The following is a 25,355-nucleotide window of genomic DNA, read 5'->3' on the forward strand; positions in this document are numbered from 1 at the left end:
TGCGTCACGTTTCGCGCCAAATCCGGTCCGTTGTCAAGTTTATTCGTTTCTTGACTTTTTGTTCCTGTTGAGTTTGTTGTTTTCGTTGTTGTTCGTGTTATAATAATTATCAAAAATGGATGTGGCCGATGCTCATATTGGACAGATCCGCGTCAAAGATGAAGTTGGTGTGCGGTGTCAAAAACTTTTCCAGGATTTTCTCGAAGAGTGAGTACCAAACGCATTGTTTAATGTTTGACACATTCCCTAATACAATGTGCTCGAACTGATTTTTAAAAATTTGTTAAATAATAATGTATTTCGACAGAATTAGCATTGTGACAATCACATTATAAATTATAAACGGCTGATAAAAATACAATTAAAGTTTATAAAGTAGAATTTTTTTGCGGTTATTATTTTGTTTGTGTCATCATTTGCTCAAAATCAAGGACCATAAGAAGTTCATTTATACAACGATGGCTCCACATAGTACTCGTGTTTATAGATTGTTTGAAGCATAAAAACTAACTTCCCCAGTTTAAATTATAAAGTTTTGTAAGCCTAAGATGGTTTCATTGTAAACATAACATCTTTAACTTCTGCTTGTGATTATTGTTTTTAAAATCTTTAGTTAAGAAGTCAAATAACCTTAGCTAGTCTCACACTTACGCTATACTCTCCTATATATTGGCTTTGTCTTTTTCACCATATCGCTCGCCATACATTCCCATTATGGATTGCACGCACAGAGTCGAGGCTGTCTAGGGGCTCCAGGCCAAATGTTTCTCCCATGGCCTTTTGCATAATTTTTTTATTGTAATTATTTCCCCAACCTCTGTACTTTTAGGCGCAGATATGGATATTACACTATTTACTATAAGAAACAAGTATTTAAATGCACAAAATAGGTTATTAGGTTTTAGTTTGGGTTAATAAAGTAATTTTTGCATTTTTGATTGAAATGCAACTTTCGCAAGTGTCAGTCCATACAAAAAAATGTCCAAAATGGCAGCAAGTTTTATAAGGTAATTTTTGAATTTTATCTGTGCCTATATATTAAAAGTTCGGCGTTTAGGGAAATATTTACCCTAACTAACAATCATGCCATTTCTCCGCTGGGATAGGCGGAGAGGATGGTCTCTGTCTTGGCACACACTCCTTGCTTCATTCACTTTCATACATCGTCTCATGTACCCTTCTGTTATTCTGACTCTTGACAAGGCCTGACTCAAGTATCTGGTTCACTTTATTGTGCCATGTCTTCCTCGGGTGTCATGACTTCTTCTGCCGTACATATATTCTCCTTACTTCCTTTCTTCTTTCATTCGCTCTACATGCCCAAACCATCTTGTCCCTTTCTTAATCTTACTCATTACACTTACATCAGCCTTTCATTCTTTGCTAACCTCCACATTCCTCACACGATCATACACGGTTTTACCGCACACATGTCTCAGGGATCTCATTTCTAAAGCTCTCTGTCTTACCACCATGACTGATTAATATAATTCATAAACATCTGATTCTGCATACATCCTTTGTTCATTTTAAACACGAGAGACTTAAACTGCTCTATTGTTAGAAATAGACATATGTAGTAAGACCACTATTCAGAATTGATACATTGCTTGAAATGGCTTTAGCCGTGTTTATTGACCAGATTTGAATAGTCAGGTATTTCCCCATCTTCCTCTTCCCAATCTCCTTCCCATCCCCACTACTTCAACATATCGAATTGGGGTTGCCATAGTCTCCACATAAAATAAAGATAACTAGAAGTGCCTTCCATACAAATTTGAATGGGAACAACCATTCATTTACCTGACATCGTAGATCTCCATTTGAATTTCGCAATCTCAGATTTGTACTGGAAATTTAAGCCTCAATTAGCCAAATATTTGGATCACGAAACACCCACAAGGCACCTCTTATATTATTCTTTCTCTCTCTCTGGTTTCAATCCTGGGATTGGTTTGCAGCAATTTCATCTAATCTCCTCTTCCATTCTTCCCTGTCTTGTGCGGCTCTTTTGACTTGTGCATATGATGAGCAGCGCACGTCCACCAGCAGGTCCTCCAGGTACTCTCGGCGTGGGCGTCCCCTAGAGTTGGTCCCCTCGGTCATACCCTCCATTATGACATGCAAGAGGCCTTCTTGTCGTATAACATGGCCGATCCATCTTGCACGCCTTTCGGACAAGGTCCTGAGCAGGTGCCTTCCTCCTTCGATTCTTTGGAGAACCTCCTCATTTGTAATATGGTCTCTCCAGGAAATTCCATGGATATTCACATTAAAATAAACTAAAAAATGTCGATATAATACGATTTTGCACTAATTAAAAGCATCTATAAATTCCAGATTCAAAGAAGACCACGTTGTAAAATACCACGGCCCAGCCCAGGAGCTGGCCAAGGCGGAGCTGAGTACCCTGGAGGTGAGCTTCGACGACGTGGAGCGCTACAACCAGCATCTCAGCACCACCGTCATCGAGGAATACTTCCGAGTGTTCCCGTTCCTCTGCCAGGCGGTGGCCAACTACGTGCTGGGCATCACAGAGCAGAGCAAGGATGCGCAGAAGAAGGAGTTCTACGTGTCTTTTACGGACGTGCCCACCAGACACAAGGTGATTTTATGTTTAATTCTTATAAATATTTTTTGTTGTGAGGCTGAAGGTAGTGGGTAGGGGAAGGAGATGGGAACGAGGTACCGCCTGTTTTTCCTCCTTAATACAATCTGGACCTCTTTAATCGCTTTAGTGCTGGCAAATCCATTTAGATACTGCGGTATCTAAATATATGGTAGACGATATACTGTTTTTATCAATATTTAATCACATTATAATTTTGCAAAAAACATTTAAGTTGTTACGAAAATAGAATCAACTGGTGGACAGTAAAGATTTTGCACTGACACATTAAGAGTTAAGACCCACATTAATAAATCCCTTCCTACATCCCCTATCTTAACCCATCTCACAATGCTGTCCAACTGAGTGGTGATATAATTTAATATTTTTTCAAACGTCTTTGGCTTTCACCCTTCAGGCGTGTTCTAGGCCATTATTTTAAATTAAGGAGAAATGGCAGGTTAATTTATATATTAATTTTGTTTAAATCGGCAAATATCAAAATTATCTTGAAGATTGGAGTCAAATTCAGTCTTGAAAAGTCAAGCATGTGAATTTTAAAAAGATGTGAAGGAACGGAACAATGTAATAAGCGAGGAAATTTCTTTTTTGGGGAAATGGGGGAGTCGTTGAAACCACGGTTTTGATGGGATAGTCCTTTGTATTGAGGCAAAGCAGGCTCCCTTGGATTGACTAGCAATATGCCAATACTCCGACCAAACATTTCTGGATCTATCTTTGAGGATGGAAAAAGCGTCAGATAGGGGAATGTGGTTTACGAGGGTAACAATAGGGTTGGATGCTCCTTGTTTTGCCAAGGAATCTGCAATATCATTCCACGATGCCAACATGTCCAGGAATCCAAATCAGAGTTACGGTTTTACTAAAGCTTCGAATGGAGGCTATCAGCACTGGAATATGGCATACAGAATGATCATCAGAATGAAGAAGAGGACTGGACTTAAGTTTTTTTTGAGGAAACTGATAGAATTAAAGATATAGTTCCCCTGTCTCTACACTGTACAGACTACTCTTGTGAGATGTAACATTAAAAATAAAAAGCATGTCTACTGGGGCTCTATTCCTGAATCGAGGGCGCTCGTAATCGCCGTTGAAAGTACGTACGTTGGTCATCGTTGCTATTCCCGAAATTGGTCGAAGGTACATACTTCGACGCCAAACGTCAAAAGTCATTCCACACGACAACTACTGGGTATAACCAGTAGAAACAGGGCAGCGAGTGGTAGGTTGTTGGCGTTTCTATGGAATTGGCTGTCAAAATCTAGTCTAGCTGTCAATTTTTGTTTTACCGCGCGGATTCCGCAAATGTAAAAGTGGGTGAAAATTTCCCACTTACTAAGTCTTTATCGGAGCTTACAAGCTCAATTAAGAGTTGCTTTTGGCAATTTGTAATATGTCCCGCAGCCATTTCTGTTTTGAATAACGAATAACTGTTGTCTGTTTGACAGTCACACCATAGAAATCCCAAAAACATCAGGAACATAGAAAATATTCACAGGGGTGCCAATATAATCATCTCTTCTACCAACTTCGACCGTTCGACGCTCAAGAATACGTAAAATTGAAACATTCGAAAAAGTTAGTCGCGACGACTAGTAGTTTTTTTCACTCGAAGACGGCGCATACGAAAACGATTGATCGTTTAACTCCAGAATCGCAGGCCTGATCTGTCGCCATTATATGTAGTAGTGCCAATATCTTTCTCTAACATGCGTCGATGTTAGAATATTGAAGTCTTGAAGGAATTCCATGATGAGGACATTTCCCTTGTTCTTATAAGGGCTGCAAAGCCAGGAACTCACCCCACGGTAAACATAGAAAAGGCACTGCAGTTGCTGGGAAGTCTGAACATAATGCGGTATGCGTTGTACTGCACCCAAAGCCATGCAATAATAAAATTGTATTTTTTAAATCAGGTCCGAGAGCTGACCACTGCGCGCATTGGCACTCTGATCAGGATATCAGGTCAGGTGGTGCGCACCCACCCAGTACACCCTGAGCTGGTCTCCGGGACCTTCACCTGCATGGACTGCCAGACTGTTGTGAAGGATGTTGAACAGCAGTTCAAGGTTGGTCTGTTTTACTGCTATTTTTACATAGTCTGCTGAGAAATAAATGTATAGGATTCAACAAAAATAAAATTGACAATTAAAAAAAAGTCTTCTTAGCTCAATTGGGAGAGACGTTAAGTGCCCATGAGACGATCAATGTCAATTGTCAATATTATCGTCAATACTCCGTCCAGGCATGATGAAAGATAAGTATCGAGCGATAGTTGCACGCCGATAAAAATGTATGAAAACAGTCACAAATTATTTACAACATTATAACAGTCGCAAATGATTTCATACACTTTATTATTTATTTATTGTAAGAAACAAACAGCCCTTTTGACGGCTTAGTTATTTATTGGTTAGTTGGGAATGTCTATACAAAATATTAACGATAATATTGATGCTTTTTATTTTCTCTTCTGTTTCATATTTTCATTGAGAATAAATTGTTAGTACATATTATTTTTAACTAGCTGACATGTACTCAGCGTTGCTCGGGGCTAAGAATGATTTGGACTAAAGTTTTGAATTCAATAAAGAAAATCTCTAAATGATGGTGAAAAACCTATCAAAATCTGTTGCGTAGTTTAGAAGTACTAAGCGCACAAACAGACAGTTTTTATTTTATACTATTTAGAGATCAGAGATATGTACCGAATTAATTAAACTTTTTTTTTTAACTAATAAACTTAATTACCCACCTGACTTGACAAAAGTGGCCTGTGATATCTGCGCACATGCTAGAACTACCACCTTACAATTGTGTAAATTTTACACAACTGTTAAACTACCATTTACGATACATTAATGGTTATTTATCAGCTGTGTAAAATTTAAAACATGTTTATTAGTAAGGGCCCTAGAAGTCTTCCTAGGACTTCAGGATCAAATCCAAAGTAATGGCCGGTTTCAATTAAATGCTCTGCAATTGCCGATTTGTCAGGATGGCTGAGTTTACCCCAGGATGTCGGGATGGCATAATACCCCAAAAATAAATCAATATTTACAAGGGTTTTTTGTGTGGAGTGACTTCACAAAAAGATCTCTTTAGGAATGGGAATTCTTTATACAAAATGAAGCAGTCATCAAAAGTACGGTGTTATAATAATTCCAGTACACCATCCCCACAATCTGCCGGAATCCTGTTTGCTCCAACCGTCGCCGCTTCTTGCTGGACACGGACCGGAGTGTTTTTGTGGACTTTCAGAAGGCCAGGATCCAAGAGACGCAAGCTGAACTTCCCCGAGGATGCATCCCTCGCTCTGTGGAAGTCATCCTGAGAGCGGAGACTGTGGAAACTGTTCAGGTATGATTTACACAATGTTTTTCTGGCAAAAATGTTGATTTACGCGTTTTCTTTAATTATCGGTGGTCTACTGTGTCTAGTGTTTAAATATGTAATTATTAACATTGTTTTAAATTCTACCCGCAGTGGACGTGGCAGCTAACGTATTAATTATTTTCAGGCCGGCGATCGCTACGACTTCACGGGTACCTTGATCGTGGTGCCCAATACTGGCGCCCTGGCGATGCCCGGCACCAAGGCGGAGATCACGTCTCGCAGGGCAGGCGGCGAGGGACAGGCAGAGGGCGTGCGAGGACTTAAGGCGCTCGGCGTTCGGGAGCTGCATTACAAGTGAGTCCAGAGTTTTGGTTGCCTTCGGCCCCACGTCATGTGGCATTGTATTAACTAATTCTAGGCTGGCAGTCGATATGACTTCACAGACACCCCCTGTTCGTATAATAATACTTTCTTGAACATATAAACAATTTCATTGACTTGTCTGTGGCCAACGTCTTGCGAGAGAGAGAGCCCTGGCAGTTACTTTGGTTCTGTTTTTCTCATCCTAGTTCTAACACCAAGTTTATCACGACTCTTCAGGAGCGGTATGCCTTTACTCTTGATCATGATGTTGACTGCGTATTTACTATTTCAGAACTGCCTTCTTAGCCTGCAGTGTCCAGTCTACTTCTGGCAGATTCGGAGCCTCAGACCTTCCAGCAGATGACTTGACCTCCGAGGACATGAAGAAGCAGATGACTGACCAGGAATGGGACAAGGTAACTAAACAGACCCGCTTATATAAACTCTAATATATGTGTGTGATAAATTATCATAAATGCTTTTAATCTTTATTTATTCAATTTGCACAATTTTTTCAATAACTTTACAAATTTAGGGTCTAAGTCGTTTAATTGTACTATTTAAACAATTTATTTGCAGTGCGATAAACCTTATACAGTAGAACCCCGTTAATTCGAACCCCGATAATTCGAAAAAACGCGTAATTCGAAATTTTCGCAAAAAAAATTTCCGCTGAAAAATTTTTTCATACAAATTTTTTTTTAATTCGAAATTCGTTAATTCGTAATTCGAAATTTATTTTTGTCCGCACACGAAAATTTGTTCGTGTAATTTGAAAAAATCTGCTTTTTGCGAAAATAAATCATAATATTTCATAAATCTGATTCCAAAAGTCAGCGTTGCGGTAAAACGCCGAAAAATGTATTTTTACGTGGTTATACATCGTCCTAATTAGTATTATTATTTTGTAAATCTGAATCGATTTACACTGGAATGTTGTATTTTTTCAAATTTATTTCGAATATCAGAGTTTAAAGGGCCGAGAAAATACATTTTACGTGGATATATGTCGTAGTTTTACGAGTTTACGCCAAATATCTGCATTTAAAGGGTCGGCCGCGACGAAACTCGGCCGCGTAATTTCGATTTACGCGTAAATATATCGTATTTTTACTAACTTTACTTCGAATATCCGCGTTGAAAAAATACGGCGCGACGGAAATCGGCCGAAAAATTTCGATCCATGCCGAAATATGACATATTTTTACGAATTTACTTCAAATATCTGAACATAAAAGGCCGGCCGCGACGAAAAACTGCCGACAAAATTCGATTTACGCGGAAATATATCATATTTTTACGAATTTATTTTGAATATCTGAATTTGAAGAGCCGGCCGCGACGGAATACGGCCGCGAATTCTCGTTTTACGCGGAAATATATCATATTTTTACGAATTCAAATTCAGATATTTGAAATAAAGGGCCGGCCGCGACAGAAAATTACCACGAAATCTCGATTTACGCGGAAATATATCGTATTTTTACGAATATCTCAATTTAAAGGGTAGGCCGCGACCGAAATCGGCAGCGAAATCTCGATTTACGCGTAAATATATAGCATTTTTATGATTTTTTTTCGAATATCTGAATTTGAAGAGCCGGCCGCGACAGAATACGGCCGCGAATCCTCGTTTTACGCGGAAATATATCGTATTTTTACGAATTCAAATTCAGATATTTGAAATAAAGGGCCGGCCGCGACAGAAAAATACCGCGAAATCTCGATTTATGCGGAAATATATCGTATTTTTACGAATATCTCAATTTAAAGGATAGGCCGCGACCGAAATCGGCAGCGAAATCTCGATTTACGCGTAAATATATAGCATTTTTACGAATTTATTGCGAATATCTGAATTTACAGGGCCGGCCGCTACGGTAATCGACCGCGAAAATAAAGAAATAATTGGTATTAATACGAATTTACAACTAAAAACCACCCGGATTTGAAGAGGCGGCCGAGAAAATCGATTTTCGGCCTATTTTTTTTTTTTTTTTTTCATAAAATTTCGAATTACGTGGGAATTCGTTAATTCGAAATTTGATTTTTGATGTCCGCTGGATTTCGAATTAACGAGGTTCTACTGTAAGTACATTATAGGAAATGAAAAACATACAGATTATTTTTGACATACTAAACATTTTCAAATGCTGATTACTTGGTAGCTGAATATTTATTGTTGGAGCAGTGTTTAATACGCAATATAATGTTTTCCAGGTTTACGAGATGTCCAGAGACAGAAATCTGTACCAGAACCTCATCACCAGCCTGTTCCCCAGTATCCATGGCAACAACGAAGTTAAGCGTGGCATTCTACTGATGCTGTTTGGTGGTGTTGCTAAGACAACCATGGAAGGTATGATTAAATTAATTAATTTTTTTTTCTATTGCATTTATTTAATTACTGTATAATTTTTACATTTTAAAAAGATATGTGAAATACAAAGCGATATGGATTGTTTTCTCAGTCCTCCTCACTAGGAGACACTGTGCTCAATTGAATTTTATATTTTACAAACAGAATTTTTAGAGTTAAATAGTAACTAGGATTTTTATTTATTTTTAATTTTAATAAACTGCGGAGTAACAAATAGGACTATGGCGCCATAACGCCAGTTGTAAAATTAATTTTACGAGCCTTATATATATTATATATATAGGTGTAGTTTTATGAACTATTTCTTCTGGCAGAAAAATCTGTGTAAATTTCATTTGGCCAGAGTTTTTTTTAGCTTTAGATTGATATCTGAAAACAGATTTTTTTACACACAAGTTACAAGAACGTACCTGACTGTACAGCGTACAAACGGGGTAACTTTATCACCACCAAGTTGCACGGCGTGGTGAGGCACTTAAAGGTAAGGGCTGTAGGTAGGGATTTATTAATGCGGGTCTTGAAGAAGACCATATATAAGGTGACAATATAGATGACGGTAGCTCGTCCCACATATGAGTTGACTTACACAAAAATGACTCGAAGAAACGTCCCTTTCTCATGAAGCCAAGATAAACCGTGAAACCGTGCATTAACAAACCGTGCGTGATAAAATATGGGATGTACAAGGTGCTTTTATGAGCGGAAGGGGGTGCATGGACCAGATCTTCTCATTGCGTATGCTCACTGAGAAGTTTCTGGAAAAAAACCAGAAACTTTTCTGTGCCTTTGTAGATCTACAAAAAGCATACGACCGAGTCGACAGGAAAAAGCTATGGAAGGTGTTGTCCAAGTATGGAGTGAATACAAATCTGACTCAGGCAATTGCGTCTCTGTATGAGGGAAGCGTTGCATGTGTTAGGGTAAACGGTGGTTTTACGGGGTGTTTTGATATCACAAAAGGTGTTAAACAAGGCTGCGTAATGTCACCGTGGTTATTCAATCTATACATGGATAATTGTATGCAAGAATTCAAAGAGGTGGGATTGGGCGCGAATTTGAATAATTTGAAAGTATGTTGCCTGTTGTATGCTGATAATGCGGTGCTGATTGCTAATAGTATAGATCAAGGCTGCCTAACCCCAGGCCCGTGGGCCACAATGTGGCCCGCGAACGAATTATAAGTGGCCCGCGTGAACCATTTTCAAAAAACCCGCCAATTTGAAAAAGAACGAGAATCAGCGACGAAAAAATCTAACCTGTTGAACTCATTTTTTAAACAAAAATACACCGGTTTTTGATATAATATCTTTTGCGTCCGAAATGGAATCTTGTAGCCACCCCCTCCCCCCCCCCCCCCCCCCCCCCCTCGAAAAAATAAGAAATCGAAAAATTGTTGTGGGGAATCACATATGATGTTATTGGGTACGCGCAATTTTTTCTCAGCGAAGTTCCGTAACAACCCCCCCCCCCCCCCATGGATTTCAAATATTTTGTGGGGAGCACTCATTTTGATTTTTTTTTGTGGGGAATTATGTTGTATAGAAATTCTCTAACAACCCCCCCCCCCCCCATGGAAATAGGAACCGTCAGGTATTCAGTGGCCCGCCAGTGATTCAAAATCGTCAATTTCGCCCAACTGTTAAAAAGGTTGGGCAGCCTTGGTATAGATGATCTACAGTCTCTCGTGTCTAGGATGAACGAAGTATGCATGAAGAATGAGTTTATGATGAATGTAAGTAAGTCTAAAGTAATGGTGTTTGAAAGAGAGAGTATGAAAACAGTGTATAATAATAGAAGAGTATGTATGAGACGATGTATGGATGTGAATGAGGCAAGAAGTGTGTGCCAAGACCGAGTTGTTTGGCGGTCCGTCCTCTCTGCCTACCCCTGCGGGGAAACAGAGTAATGGTTAGTTAGTTAGAGTGCTTTATTTCCATTGAAATACTAGTAAAACAAACAGCCTTTCCAATTGACAGCGATTTTCTAATTATGACATATATTAGTAGTGAAAAACTTTGTGGAAGAAGTATGCATTAAATAAATTAAATTAATAAATATTTCTAGGCACAACCCTGCGCGGTGACCTCAACTGCTGCATAGTGGGAGACCCCAGTACGGCCAAGTCTCAGTTCCTGAAGCAAGTCAGTGAGATCACCCCCAGGGCTATCTACACCAGTGGAAAGGCTTCCTCAGCCGCTGGTCTCACAGCTGCCGTAGTAAAGGTAATTACAGTAGAACCCTGTTAATTCTAACCCCGATAACTAGGCACAACCCTGCGCGGTGATCTCAACTGCTGCATAGTGGGAGACCCCAGTACGGCCAAGTCTCAGTTCCTGAAGCAAGTCAGTGAGATCACCCCCAGGGCTATCTACACCAGTGGAAAGGCTTCCTCAGCCGCTGGTCTCACAGCTGCCGTAGTAAAGGTAATTACAGTAGAACCCTGTTAATTCTAACCCCGATAACTAGGCACAACCCTGCGCGGTGATCTCAACTGCTGCATAGTGGGAGACCCCAGTACGGCCAAGTCTCAGTTCCTGAAGCAAGTCAGTGAGATCACCCCCAGGGCTATCTACACCAGTGGAAAGGCTTCCTCAGCCGCTGGTCTCACAGCTGCCGTAGTAAAGGTAATTACAGTAGAACCCTGTTAATTCTAACTCCGATAACTAGGCACAACCCTGCGCGGTGATCTCAACTGCTGCATAGTGGGAGACCCCAGTACGGCCAAGTCTCAGTTCCTGAAGCAAGTCAGTGAGATCACCCCCAGGGCTATCTACACCAGTGGAAAGGCTTCCTCAGCCGCTGGTCTCACAGCTGCCGTAGTAAAGGTAATTACAGTAGAACCCTGTTAATTCTAACCCCGATAACTAGGCACAACCCTGCGCGGTGATCTCAACTGCTGCATAGTGGGAGACCCCAGTACGGCCAAGTCTCAGTTCCTGAAGCAAGTCAGTGAGATCACCCCCAGGGCTATCTACACCAGTGGAAAGGCTTCCTCAGCCGCTGGTCTCACAGCTGCCGTAGTAAAGGTAATTACAGTAGAACCCTGTTAATTCTAACTCCGATAACTAGGCACAACCCTGCGCGGTGATCTCAACTGCTGCATAGTGGGAGACCCCAGTACGGCTAAGTCTCAGTTCCTGAAGCAAGTCAGTGAGATCACCCCCAGGGCTATCTACACCAGTGGAAAGGCTTCCTCAGCCGCTGGTCTCACAGCTGCCGTAGTAAAGGTAATTACAGTAGAACCCTGTTAATTCTAACTCCGATAACTAGGCACAACCCTGCGCGGTGATCTCAACTGCTGCATAGTGGGAGACCCCAGTACGGCCAAGTCTCAGTTCCTGAAGCAAGTCAGTGAGATCACCCCCAGGGCTATCTACACCAGTGGAAAGGCTTCCTCAGCCGCTGGTCTCACAGCTGCCGTAGTAAAGGTAATTACAGTAGAACCCTGTTAATTCTAACTCCGATAACTAGGCACAACCCTGCGCGGTGATCTCAACTGCTGCATAGTGGGAGACCCCAGTACGGCCAAGTCTCAGTTCCTGAAGCAAGTCAGTGAGATCACCCCCAGGGCTATCTACACCAGTGGAAAGGCTTCCTCAGCCGCTGGTCTCACAGCTGCCGTAGTAAAGGTAATTACAGTAGAACCCTGTTAATTCTAACCCCGATAACTAGGCACAACCCTGCGCGGTGATCTCAACTGCTGCATAGTGGGAGACCCCAGTACGGCCAAGTCTCAGTTCCTGAAGCAAGTCAGTGAGATCACCCCCAGGGCTATCTACACCAGTGGAAAGGCTTCCTCAGCCGCTGGTCTCACAGCTGCCGTAGTAAAGGTAATTACAGTAGAACCCTGTTAATTCTAACCCCGATAACTAGGCACAACCCTGCGCGGTGATCTCAACTGCTGCATAGTGGGAGACCCCAGTACGGCCAAGTCTCAGTTCCTGAAGCAAGTCAGTGAGATCACCCCCAGGGCTATCTACACCAGTGGAAAGGCTTCCTCAGCCGCTGGTCTCACAGCTGCCGTAGTAAAGGTAATTACAGTAGAACCCTGTTAATTCTAACCCCGATAACTAGGCACAACCCTGCGCGGTGATCTCAACTGCTGCATAGTGGGAGACCCCAGTACGGCCAAGTCTCAGTTCCTGAAGCAAGTCAGTGAGATCACCCCCAGGGCTATCTACACCAGTGGAAAGGCTTCCTCAGCCGCTGGTCTCACAGCTGCCGTAGTAAAGGTAATTACAGTAGAACCCTGTTAATTCTAACTCCGATAACTAGGCACAACCCTGCGCGGTGATCTCAACTGCTGCATAGTGGGAGACCCCAGTACGGCCAAGTCTCAGTTCCTGAAGCAAGTCAGTGAGATCACCCCCAGGGCTATCTACACCAGTGGAAAGGCTTCCTCAGCCGCTGGTCTCACAGCTGCCGTAGTAAAGGTAATTACAGTAGAACCCTGTTAATTCTAACCCCGATAACTAGGCACAACCCTGCGCGGTGATCTCAACTGCTGCATAGTGGGAGACCCCAGTACGGCCAAGTCTCAGTTCCTGAAGCAAGTCAGTGAGATCACCCCCAGGGCTATCTACACCAGTGGAAAGGCTTCCTCAGCCGCTGGTCTCACAGCTGCCGTAGTAAAGGTAATTACAGTAGAACCCTGTTAATTCTAACCCCGATAACTAGGCACAACCCTGCGCGGTGATCTCAACTGCTGCATAGTGGGAGACCCCAGTACGGCCAAGTCTCAGTTCCTGAAGCAAGTCAGTGAGATCACCCCCAGGGCTATCTACACCAGTGGAAAGGCTTCCTCAGCCGCTGGTCTCACAGCTGCCGTAGTAAAGGTAATTACAGTAGAACCCTGTTAATTCTAACCCCGATAACTAGGCACAACCCTGCGCGGTGATCTCAACTGCTGCATAGTGGGAGACCCCAGTACGGCCAAGTCTCAGTTCCTGAAGCAAGTCAGTGAGATCACCCCCAGGGCTATCTACACCAGTGGAAAGGCTTCCTCAGCCGCTGGTCTCACAGCTGCCGTAGTAAAGGTAATTACGTACATTCAACCATTCGACAACATGGCGATCCCAGGGTGGGATCTGGTATCCTCCACAAATGAATATAGGAAATAAAAATTTCCATTTTTTATTCTATAAATATCGGGAGGCCCCGAGAAAAATAATTTCCTTCAGGGCCTGTGTCATCTTGGGGATGCTGTGTCGAGGAGAAGGAAAATGTGTGATAATTTAAAATATATAGAGGATTTCTTGAGGAATCTTCATAAAAACACCTTCTTTTTTTAGTTTCTTCGTGGATTTATCTCACAATATTTCTACGACATTTTTCCTTAACAGAACAAGATACCACACTTCCGCTGTCCCATTTACATACAAATGGCAGTTGAAATGAATGGTGCCTATTTTAACTATCCCGCAGCCAAGTGGGGGAGTAGGTAGTACCCAAAATTACTATCCTCCTTATATTAGCTTAAATACTTCTAACTTAAAGATGTAACATTTTAGTATTTTACGTATTTCTGTGCAAATACAAAAGTTACCACTAACAATTGACTGAATAATTGGGATTTCTATAGTTTAAAGCCCATAAGACAGAAAAATCATGGGGTCATCGGAAGACGTTTTGTTTGGCATCTTGGCCTGTCAAGAGTTAAAAGAAAACATTCCGGCTCTTGTGCACAGAGTTATCTTTCGGCGTGCATAGAAGATGTAATAATTTTTTTGCCACAAGAAACACGTATATTAGCACAACATGTTTTTTAGCCACAACAAAAATTTTTTTGGAATCCGTATAAGTGATGTAAAAAGCAACTTAGATATCTTATAAAGCTCTCGTTTGGGGGATTTGTATTACCCCCCTCTTGTGTGGGAGGGTTACATGAAAGACAAAATTGAACGGGTTACAAATAACCGGAAAATATTTGATAACTCTTTAACTAACCATCACGCTGTTTCCCTGTAGGGGTAGGCAGAGAGGACGGACCGCCAAACAACTCACTTCTTGCCTCATTCACATTCATATATCATCTCATAACATACTCTTCTATTATTCTGACTCTTAACATGGCCCGCCTCAAGTATCTGATTCACTTGATCGTGCCATGTCTATATTTGATAAACTCTTAATATCATCATTTCATGAGTAAAGTGTTGTTTGTGCAATGATGGAGGATTTATCAGAGGTATTGAAACTGCAACACTACTCCGCTTAGCTTCTCAGCAGTTCCATGATATCTCATCAAAATGACAATTCAACGCACCTTTAAAAAGTGATATAGAGTCATTAAAAGTGATCAAACAAAAACTAGATTAAATAGGTAACTATGTTCTTCAACACTTTCATGACTATATTACTTTTTGTAGGTGTTTTGAATTGTCACTTTGACGAGATATCCAGTCACCCTTCTCATCTGCTAACCGTTCATTAATTACCCATGTTAATTTTGTCATTATTTCAGGATGAAGAGTCATTTGACTTTGTCATAGAAGCAGGGGCGCTCATGTTGGCAGATAACGGAGTGTGCTGTATCGACGAGTTCGACAAGATGGACCCTCAGGACCAGGTGGCCATCCACGAGGCCATGGAACAGCAGACCATCTCATTGGCTAAGGTGAGTTGACCACCCCTGGTTTTAAAGTTTGTTGTTCATACTGTTTGCAGAAGTTTCTAATGGTGTACTAGCCATGATTTTGTGCATACATTTTAGAATTTAACAACATTTTATATTTGTTTAAACATAAATTGAAGATGTCCACTGACTTGGTATAATTCGTCGCTGTTAAATCAAACCGGCATATATGCAAAAATGGAGCTTTTGAGTTATTGGTGTCAAAAAATTTCTTTTTTTCCCTTCTATTTTTATTTCGAACCGGCGTGTCGTATAGTTGAATAAAAATCTGTCAGATGGCGTTGGGCCGGTATGCATTTACGCGTGAATCGCCATTTTTTTTAGCAGAAGACAGACCTATTACGCAATACGCCAGTTGCTTCAAAACTTTCAAGGGGGAAATGCGTCCATCATGTAAGTAAAACTGGATTATCTCACAAAAGTACATTTTTATTACCACCCAGATATGACTTATTGTATGACTTATTGGCAAATAATCCGGTTTGCACTTAACAAAAGCGTTTATAGCAGCCTCAACTAAAACAAACCGGCATATATGCCAAAATGTCTGACCCGGGTAAAATTTCTCCCGGTTAAAAAAATAAATTAAAATAGGCAAATTTAATAAAAAAACTTTAGCAAACTGAAAGATGCGAAACTGCGGTGAGGAGTACGAGTCTAAAACCCGTGGAAGAGTGAACCAACGAAGCATGAAGCCTCCTTGCCACAACTGTAAACTCAAGTGTTCCTAGTCATTACTACAGATCTCAAAGTTCTCGGGAGTATATCGATGGTGGAAAATCTATCGCCGATCACAGAGATTATCTAAAAGAAAGAAAGGAGTCAAACCTTGCAGGAATCAGCTACTACCAGTACAGAGGTTTTTTCAAGTCATACAAACTTTCACACCGAAGAAAGATCAGGGTGATGTTTGTCTCATTTACGACGGCAACTTTTACTTCAAAACCTCCTACGGATCACATGCCTGGGAGGAGGCGAAGAAAAGGAATAAACGGGGCAATGGGAGCGTGAATCCTGTTCTGATGCAAGCTTATTCCATGAGACCATTGATGAGAAGAAGAAAAATGGTATCCTAAAGTTAGTTACCGCCGGGATAATACCATCAATTTATTCAGATTTCCATAAACGATTGGGAAACTTTGAAGTTACCAGCAAAGGAAAAAGCAGTATTATGTTAATTGTTTGTAAAAAAAATTGTGAAGCAATAAATTATTTTTTCATTGACAACAGTGTCTTTTTTTATACCTTAAACAGGTTCCAAAAGAAGAAGCCACTGTGACACAAATGCAAATATTACACTGATTTTAAAGCCATACTGGCATATCTGCATTTTACTCTTAATTTAAGCAATTTTCGATTTATTTGCAACTACTACTTCAATAAGCAGTATTCGTCTAAATTTTATTCATTCATAAGGTGGCTTTGAGGTGCACCAAACGGACGTTAAAAGGAAAGTATCATATGCGAAATCTTTAAAGCGCTCTGGTGAAAAACAAGCATTTTGCAGATATGCCGGTTTGATTTCACAGCGACGAATTGTTTCCCTCCATTAGTATTCTGGGCAAAGATGAATACATATGGTAGTTAGTCTCAGAATTTCTGCACTGAAATAAATCCTGACTTCTAGTATTACGTTGTGGATTCCGAAAGCTTATCAATTCTATCAACTAAATCATTTAGAATTTTATATAGAAATACCAAGTCAGTGAAAATTCTTCTGTCTGACAATTTGAGAATATTCATATAATTTAACTGAGAGTTGTAGTTCAACATAATTCCTGGAATACCCATTTTAAAATTTATAAAACATAAGAATTTGTTTTTTACTCTTTGAACAGCTGTATTATGTATTATCTTACAATAATAAATTGTGAAATAACACAAATTAATCAAATAAAACAAACTTGCGCACGTCGGGATTTGAAATTGCGACCTCCGAAATGCTAGTCGAGACCGTCAACCATGGAGGCTGTCAAATTTATTGAATGTTGTGAGATTGAGGGGAAGAGGAAGGTTGAGATGTACTTGGCTGTTCAGATCTTGTCATCAAACTTGGTTGAAGCCATTCCAAGCAACATTTCGATTCTGTACTGTGCTTGGTCTCTTGACAGTGTAACACACTACTTCTTGGTATGGTGGAGGTCAAAGTGGTTTGCTGAGGGTATTCAGCCAGAGGACGGCATCAGGAGTCACCGAGTTCAGCATAGGAAACTGATGAAGGGGACATTCTACTACGATCTGTTGTTTGAATATTTCTACAATCACATAAGAAAATAATATGTACATGCATTTGAAATAGTTGACATTACAAAATTCAATTTATTAATTTTTCCAATTTTTCAGGCTGGAGTTAGGGCAACGTTGAATGCGCGAACGTCCATTCTGGCGGCCGCCAACCCCATCGGCGGAAGGTACGACCGTGCAAAGTCATTGCAACAGAACGTCAACCTCAGCGCACCTATCATGTCGCGTTTCGATCTGTTCTTCATCCTTATCGATGAAAGTTCTGAGGTAAATTATCTTATTTTTTTATTATTATCACTGTCCATTTTATTGATAATTTAAAACACTTATCTTGTTCTGAAACCTTGAATTTTTTATTACAATAACATAAACATGTAAGTTATGAACCTGTCCCATACTAAAAGTATCGTTATAATTTATGATACAGACAAAATATAATATTAAAACCTTGGAAAAGTTTCAGGCCTGAAAAAATGTCCGTAATATACAACGGAATTCACTCAACTGAGAACTCACAGCACTTCCCGTCCCGCACTCGATTTCCGCATAGTATGTACATACTTAGTAATAAGTACATGCAAGGAATGTAGCACCGTGTTACTTCGAAAACCGTGTAAAAAGAGATTTCAGTATATATCTTTGGCCGCATCTTTTATGACAATGTTTGCACAAACATTGAAATATATTTGCACAAACATTGAACAAAATGTTTGCATAAACATTGAACAACACCAAATGTTTGTACAAACATTGAACCAAATGTTTGTACAAACATTGAACCAAATGTTTGCACAAACATTGAACCAAATGTTTGCCCAACATTATTTGTTTTCGTACATATTCCGTCTCCTCCGTTCGTTAAAATATTGGGGCATGGTGGACATAGCCACACACAAAATCAACCCAGCTCTACTCTATGCACTTTGGATAATTGAACTCTGTTTTTCCATTTTTGGTTTAGACCATAGACTACGCCATTGCCAGGAAGATAGTGGATCTCCATTGCAACAAAGAGGACACCTACGACTGCTTCTATACCCGTGAGGACCTTCTGCGTTACATTGCCTTCGCTCGATCCTTCAAGCCTATTCTTACAGAGGTACGTCCATTCATCTATTATTTAACTCGTGGATTCTACAGTCTTGTGATGTATATCATCGCTGCTCAGGTAAAAATCACCAAACCACAACACACATTTTTTAGATGCTGCAAATATTAATGTTAAAATATGTTACGTAAACTTTAAAATACCATATAATGGAAATTTCCACCTGCAAAATAAACGAAAAAAATTCTTTTAAATAAGATTGTTTCTCTAACAAAAGTTATGCATATATGCAGGGCTGGTGCTGTGCAGGCACAATTGGATTGCGTTGAGGCGCTGATAACCTAACACAAGGCCCTTGAGGTTTTTACTAGCATCAAACGCTGTTTGACTTAGGGCCAGCCCTGCAAGTGAGTTGGGGAATTTAGCCTGAACCATGACGATACATTATCTCGGAACATAACTAGCATAGTTGGGGATATCATAGTCCCACTTGCATTTGGGACTCTTGTGTGGTATTCACATAAAAACCTTTCACAAGCATGTGTGAGGTTTGCCATTTACAATTGATTATTGCTGATGCCATCGGGTGCATTTAATCTCAACCAGCATTTGAAGTTTTCTGTCCTTCAGATTATGCGAAACTCCTCATAGACCACTACGGGCAGCTCCGCCATTAACACCCTGTGCAATTGATGGTTTGGTATCAATCGGAAAGATGTGGGAGGTTTGCCATGTGAAATTTCTTAGTTCCTTGCAGCGTGCATTTAACCTCAAATATCTGAAATTTTCTCTCCGGCAGGATTCGGCCAAACTCCTGGTGGACCTGTACGGGCAGCTCCGGCAGAGGGACAACACGGGGGGCAGCACCAAGTCCACGTGGCGCATCACGGTGCGCCAGCTCGAGTCCATGATCCGGCTCTCCGAGGCCATGGCCAAGATGCACTGCAGCTCACATGTCACGCCGGTCTACGTGCAGGAGGCTTACAGGTGAATATCCGACAGATTAGGAAGGAGAACAAAAATTAAAATCATCCTTCAATTGATATTTCTGTACCTTGAATTAAATTGGACCCACCAAACTAGTCGAACAATCATATTAAGGTTATCGCACTCATATCTGCTCGGCATGGGATTGGCACTGCCTCGCCTCATTTCACTAGCTTGTCCCGAAATGAGGTGATGCCGTTACGGTGCTGATTAATGTGCATTGGAATATGGAGTTTCAAGCAAATAATTCTGAATGGCTCGAGCTGAGGCTATGCTGATCTGGTGCCATGGTGATAAGTGTGCGATAACATTTATGGTGGTAACAAAAATAAAATAATATTATAACTGTAATAGCAACTCTAATAATAGGTAATAACAGCAGCAACAAAATTCATATATCTATCTATATAAATAAAAATGTTAATGTTCGTTTGTTCAAAATCTTAAATCTCCGAAAGTTCTTCACCAATATCCATAGACATATGAATATTAGTAGACCTGCCCTAAGTGATTAAAAGCGTATTATTCCCACTCCCCATACCGGTTCCATTGGAACCGGCTGGGCTGGCGTATGGCCTCAAGTGAAATTTGAAAACGTGACGTCATCATTCTTGTGCAAACTATGGTCGAGGCATCATCGGTTCATTTTACGAAATAACACGGCAAAATGTTGACTTGTACTATGAAAACTTGTAAAAATAGATGTGAAAAAGAGAATAAACCCAATTGTCGTATTACATTCCATATATAAGCATTATTTTACTTTATTTTAAGCATATTCACATCGTATAATATAGATCAGTTTTAGAAACATATTATACTATCATATCGAGAAACGTCTGGACGCGAAACACAAAGCTGGTTGGTTGCTGGGAAGTAAATTATGAACATTTATAAAAGTGTCTTAACTAAATACTTAAACGAAATATTCGACTCTGAAAATACAACCGAATTTGAACTTCGCAAATTTGTTCATAACGTGGCGAGTAATTTGCGCTCCCATGTAAAAATGTCTATTCATTCCAAAGCAGATTTTACTTTTAAGAAGTAAATGGTGATATTATAATGCGAGATGCCTATTTACTGTCAGATTGATTTATTGACGAATCACAGTCAGCTTAACCCCCTTCGTTCTTTAACAGTTGATTTTACCCCTCGCTATTATCTTCTCGTCTATTAATTCCTATGTCTGTGCCAATATCGCTGAAAATTTCAATGTTTGATTTTATTAATGCCAGGAGTATTTAGAGAGTGGTTTGAGAATGGTAGAAAAAGTCGGTGACATCTGAGGAATACTTAACGCAATATCTCTGCATCGGGTTGAGATACGGAATCCAATTAAAGTCAATGTGTAGGGAACCAACGGGGAGTACACTCTTCCCCCATGGGGCCTTCGGGGAACCAAGAAGGAGTGGAGAGATGAGATCCTCTTCCCTCGTGGGACCTTTAGGGAACCAAGCAGGAGTGGAGAGGAGAAATGAGGCCACCTCCGTGACCTCTTCCCTTGTGGGGCCTTCACGGAACCAAAGGGAAATGGAGAGGAGAGATGAGGCCCTCCTCCCTTGTGGGGCTTCATGGAATCAAGGGGGATTGGAGAGGAGAAATGAGACCTGGGAACACACATTGTGGAACCAGAAGACAAAGCCACATATCTAATGACAAACCTGGTGAACTTTATAAAAGGGACCTGGTGACTGTTAAAGGATTGAGGTAAAAAGGGAGAGAGCACAATGGGCCTATGGCAAGTGCTCACGGGAACTATATGTAAACCATCTCCGCTCTATAAAAAAAAAATCGATGTAATGTAGTTTTTTAACAGTAACATTGTGGTATACAGTAGTGAATGGTGTAAGAAGTCAGAGACGCCCAAGAAAGACATTAGCAATAGCAAAGCATTGTGAGGTCTGCTAGTACTTAATAATAATATAAAAATAATTACTATTCTTCATCTCCATTCCGTTATTTGAGCAGCTATCCAGTTATTGACATCATTCCCACCTAACAATAGTGAAATGTATCAAATGTACGTTTCTGCAGAGTCGAGGTTTTTCTTTAGTACATTTATATCATCATTAGCCACTACTAAATAAAACTGATTAACTCTTTTTTACTGCATCATCAGTTCTCTAACAAACAGTTTTCTGCCAAATTCCAGATTGCTAAACAAGTCCATCATCCGCGTGGAACAGCCTGACATACATCTGGATGAAGATGAGCCCCAGTTTGAACCTTCCATGGATGTTGACACTGATCACCCCGCCACCAATGGACAAGGAGGTAATGATATCACCTTGTTTTTACGTTATCTATTACTACGTTACCACCCTTGATCAATAGCTAGCCAAATTTGGGTAACACCGCTAATTCCCATAAGCGATAGCTACCCACATTTGGGTATTAAAATGAATTTATTTTGAATTTCCCACGTTCATCTGCTATGTTTAGTTTCTAGCTTGATTAAACTTCTATCGAATACCAAAAGATGTCGCTAATGTTCATAGAATATTCTAGATAATGTTTTGTATCGTGTAGTCTGCATGTAGACGCCATTTTAAATTGTTTTCTACAAATTGAACATCTATTTACATATTAAAAATGCATTTTTTATACTGAGTTTTGTTCAAATATCGGCATTAAAACTATGTTATATCGCTTGAGTGGTTATTCTTACAGTGACTCATAAAGCATTATTTATTCCTGTCAATATTTTTTAGATACCAACGGAACACCAAATGGTACAGACGGAGACGCAGTCAGTGGTGACTCAGTCCCCAAGAAAAAGCTCACATTGTCCTTTGAGGAATACAAATCTCTCAGTAATATGCTCATCATCTACATGAGGAATGCTGAATTGACCATGGAAGAAAGCGGTAAGAGAAAATCTTATATTCAATCTACCAATGGCCATTGTTGAGATGCCCATTTCTAATCGATCAATTACAATAACATGAATTTTTTATGTCATTCAATGACATAATGAATGAATATTTTATTGGAATATGTATTCTGTTTCCAGAAGATGAATCTGACAGCTCAGGCATTAGAAGAAGTAATGTCATCAACTGGTACTTGGAACAGATAGCGGAACAAATAGAGGATGAGGAAGAGTTAATAGAGAAGAAGGCTCTGGTGGAGAAGGTGCTAGATCGGCTCATGTACCACGTAAGTTGTTCTCCATTCTATCTGTTATACGTTTGGCATTCCATCTGTCTGTAAATTTGTTTGTGTTTAGTTTTAGAAAATTATTCAAGCAAGCCTTACTTTGACTATGTGGCTAACTTCTATGGTTCAGTAAAGATTCTTTTTTCAAATATGAAATTGTTGTTTATTTTTTACTTTCTTATTCACATTTTCTCAGTACATATTATGGTACTTACCTGCCTGAAGAAAGTTTGAAAAAAGAATTATCATTGAGGTAGTGACTTTTCTTTAAACACATTGTTGATTCCTTATTTGAAATGAAAAAAATGTTCCATCAAATTATCTATGGTTTATAATTAAGTAGGGTGGTATTTAAGTACCTACTTGCAAATCTTTTTTGAGGAAATTTTGGTATCGATTTATTAAATAAGAGAAAATTAAAATATTTTTTGGTGGACTCTGTTCAGAACTACATAGTTATGTACTTTTACTAAAATTATAACATAATATTATTAGTTTGACTTAGGTGTTTTTTTTAAATCTATTTCAGGACCAAGTAATCATCCCCCTCTCCACCACCGGTCTCAGAACTGCCAAATCCCAGACAGAAGAGACGGAAGATGACCCCTTATTGGTTGTCCACCCCAACTACGTTGTGGACGTTTAACTATCGGGTTCCACTTCATATTCTTGAGAGTTCAAATATTTAAGACAATCCTCCGCAGGTTTCAGAAGTGAGACACACAGTTCCTGAAGAAAATCTTTGTAAAAAAATAATTTTCAAATTTATTTCTCTAATTATCCCGTCTGCTTTTGAGTGAAGATTGAAGTTGTTTGCACTCTGCTCATTCTCTGACTGCTGTTTATCAATTATGATAATATTATGTAGTCTTTAACCAAAAACGTTGGTGATTAGTCAACATTCGCAAGAATAACAATTACACTCGACAGTTGACTGCAATATCATTAGTTTACCGAGTCCGTTAATTCCCTAGATAAGCTTGTCTACATGTCAAAAACATTGCGGAAAAAAATTGGTAACTACGAGTAGATGAGTTCAGTAACTTTAATCGTAGGATTAGCATGGCGGTAAAAACAGACATTTTCTCGATGGAAAGTGTAACTCAACGATGGCGAAACAGTTATACAGAGCGGTACTCAACGAGTACCGCTAATCAACAGTTTACTCGGAGATGGTAAAATACCCCCTAAGGATGCCAGAATCAGCCATAATAATTAGTACAGTAATCAAAACCATTAAAAATCTCTTTTGTATATTATAATTCTGTCTATGGATAAGTGTTATGTTGTAGAAATTGCAGCCAGTATTAACTGAATTATTTCCAAAAATCAATTTAAAAAAAATTCAATCTCCCCTCTTGAAATCAGGACCATCAAATGATTGTTATCTTTACCCACTATGATTTATGTACAAAAAAATATGTAAGAGACAAACTATGTAATAATAATTTTAGTTTCGTGATATTCCTATTGTGTATTTGTTTTTTTTTTTTATCGAAAGATCTGAGAAGTATAAGTAAAGTTTATTAAGTGCCGGTATATCAGTTGATCTTTATCCTCGCTTAGTTGTTATCAAGAGCTTAGCACGCAATCTATATATATTACGTTTTGTCTATGGTTTAAATAGAGTGTAGTGTTTCTTTGCCAAACTGTCATCAAAGTTGCCATATTTTTTATTTATTTTGGGCTTTTACATGTTTATTTTTTTCACCCTTCAGGTTTTTAAATATTTTTACCAACAAGTCCCAACGACATGGTGAATTTTCTTGGAATTTGTTTTGCTGGAGTCAGTACAGTAATCATTAAATTATGACAATTAATTCTCACATTGGAACTTTTAAAATCCCTCTTATGTTCACCAGACTATTATCATCCCTTATTCGTTTAATAACATCGACTTTCCTAATCGCTCGATGAATGCAAATTTCGGCCAGACGAAAGTGCGCTATAATTTACATTATGTAAAATTTGTTGTGTGTCATTACCAGCACCGCAGCGTCTAAAAAGTGAACTAGTCCCAAGACTAGCAAGGATTAAGCGGCTAAATTAGCAGGCTTAAATTTGAGCTTTAGGATTCACATACTTAGCGAACATAAAGAACAACTGATCTACTGGCCCTATGCATAACTTATATGTTTATGTATTCAATAAATCTGTTTTTTTGTACCAAAATTATTGGTTTTTTTGTCATTAACATGAATGACTGACCCCGAGTTGTGTTAACCACTGGCCAACCACGCTAGCACGCAGACCTCAAGTGTCAGCTTAAAAATGAAAGACTGACAAATAAGTGACATCTGTGATTCAAATCTTAAATGCCAATCTCTCCATAGATAAAGAAGCATTCATTTTGTAGAGTTGGCAATAATTTTTCCCCGATATTTACGAATGAAGTTTTGTTATCGATCGGCGTCAGTAATTTTTCAAAATAGCGAGGTACTGGACTTGATGGCCTGCTCAAAAAACGCATGGTGGGTGCTTAGACGACTAGCAGATTTAAAGTTTTTGGTACAAAATAAATTCGGAGTTGATTTTTAGGTTAACAATTCCGAGGTCAATGGGTTAAGAGATG

General features: G+C 39.6%; 1 protein-coding gene across 1 annotated transcript; it reads left to right on the forward strand.

Moving 5' to 3' along the window:
- Mcm6 (minichromosome maintenance 6) lies at positions 1–25,309 on the forward strand. The gene is made up of 16 exons (XM_089646924.1): positions 1–207; positions 2,341–2,605; positions 4,546–4,698; positions 5,798–5,989; positions 6,150–6,319; positions 6,621–6,744; positions 8,549–8,687; positions 10,773–10,930; positions 15,172–15,324; positions 17,686–17,853; positions 18,548–18,685; positions 19,434–19,621; positions 21,777–21,898; positions 22,336–22,491; positions 22,638–22,783; positions 23,313–25,309. The coding sequence occupies exons 1-16, from the start codon at positions 116–118 to the stop codon at positions 23,427–23,429; spliced, it is 2,481 nt and encodes an 826-aa protein (XP_089503050.1). The 5' UTR covers positions 1–115; the 3' UTR covers positions 23,430–25,309.
- Positions 25,310–25,355: the final 46 nt, after the last annotated feature.

This window comes from Hesperophylax consimilis, chromosome 25 (genome assembly GCF_061612785.1).
Source record: "Hesperophylax consimilis isolate HC1 chromosome 25, BYU_Hcon_1.0, whole genome shotgun sequence".
NCBI lineage: Eukaryota > Metazoa > Arthropoda > Insecta > Trichoptera > Limnephilidae > Hesperophylax > Hesperophylax consimilis.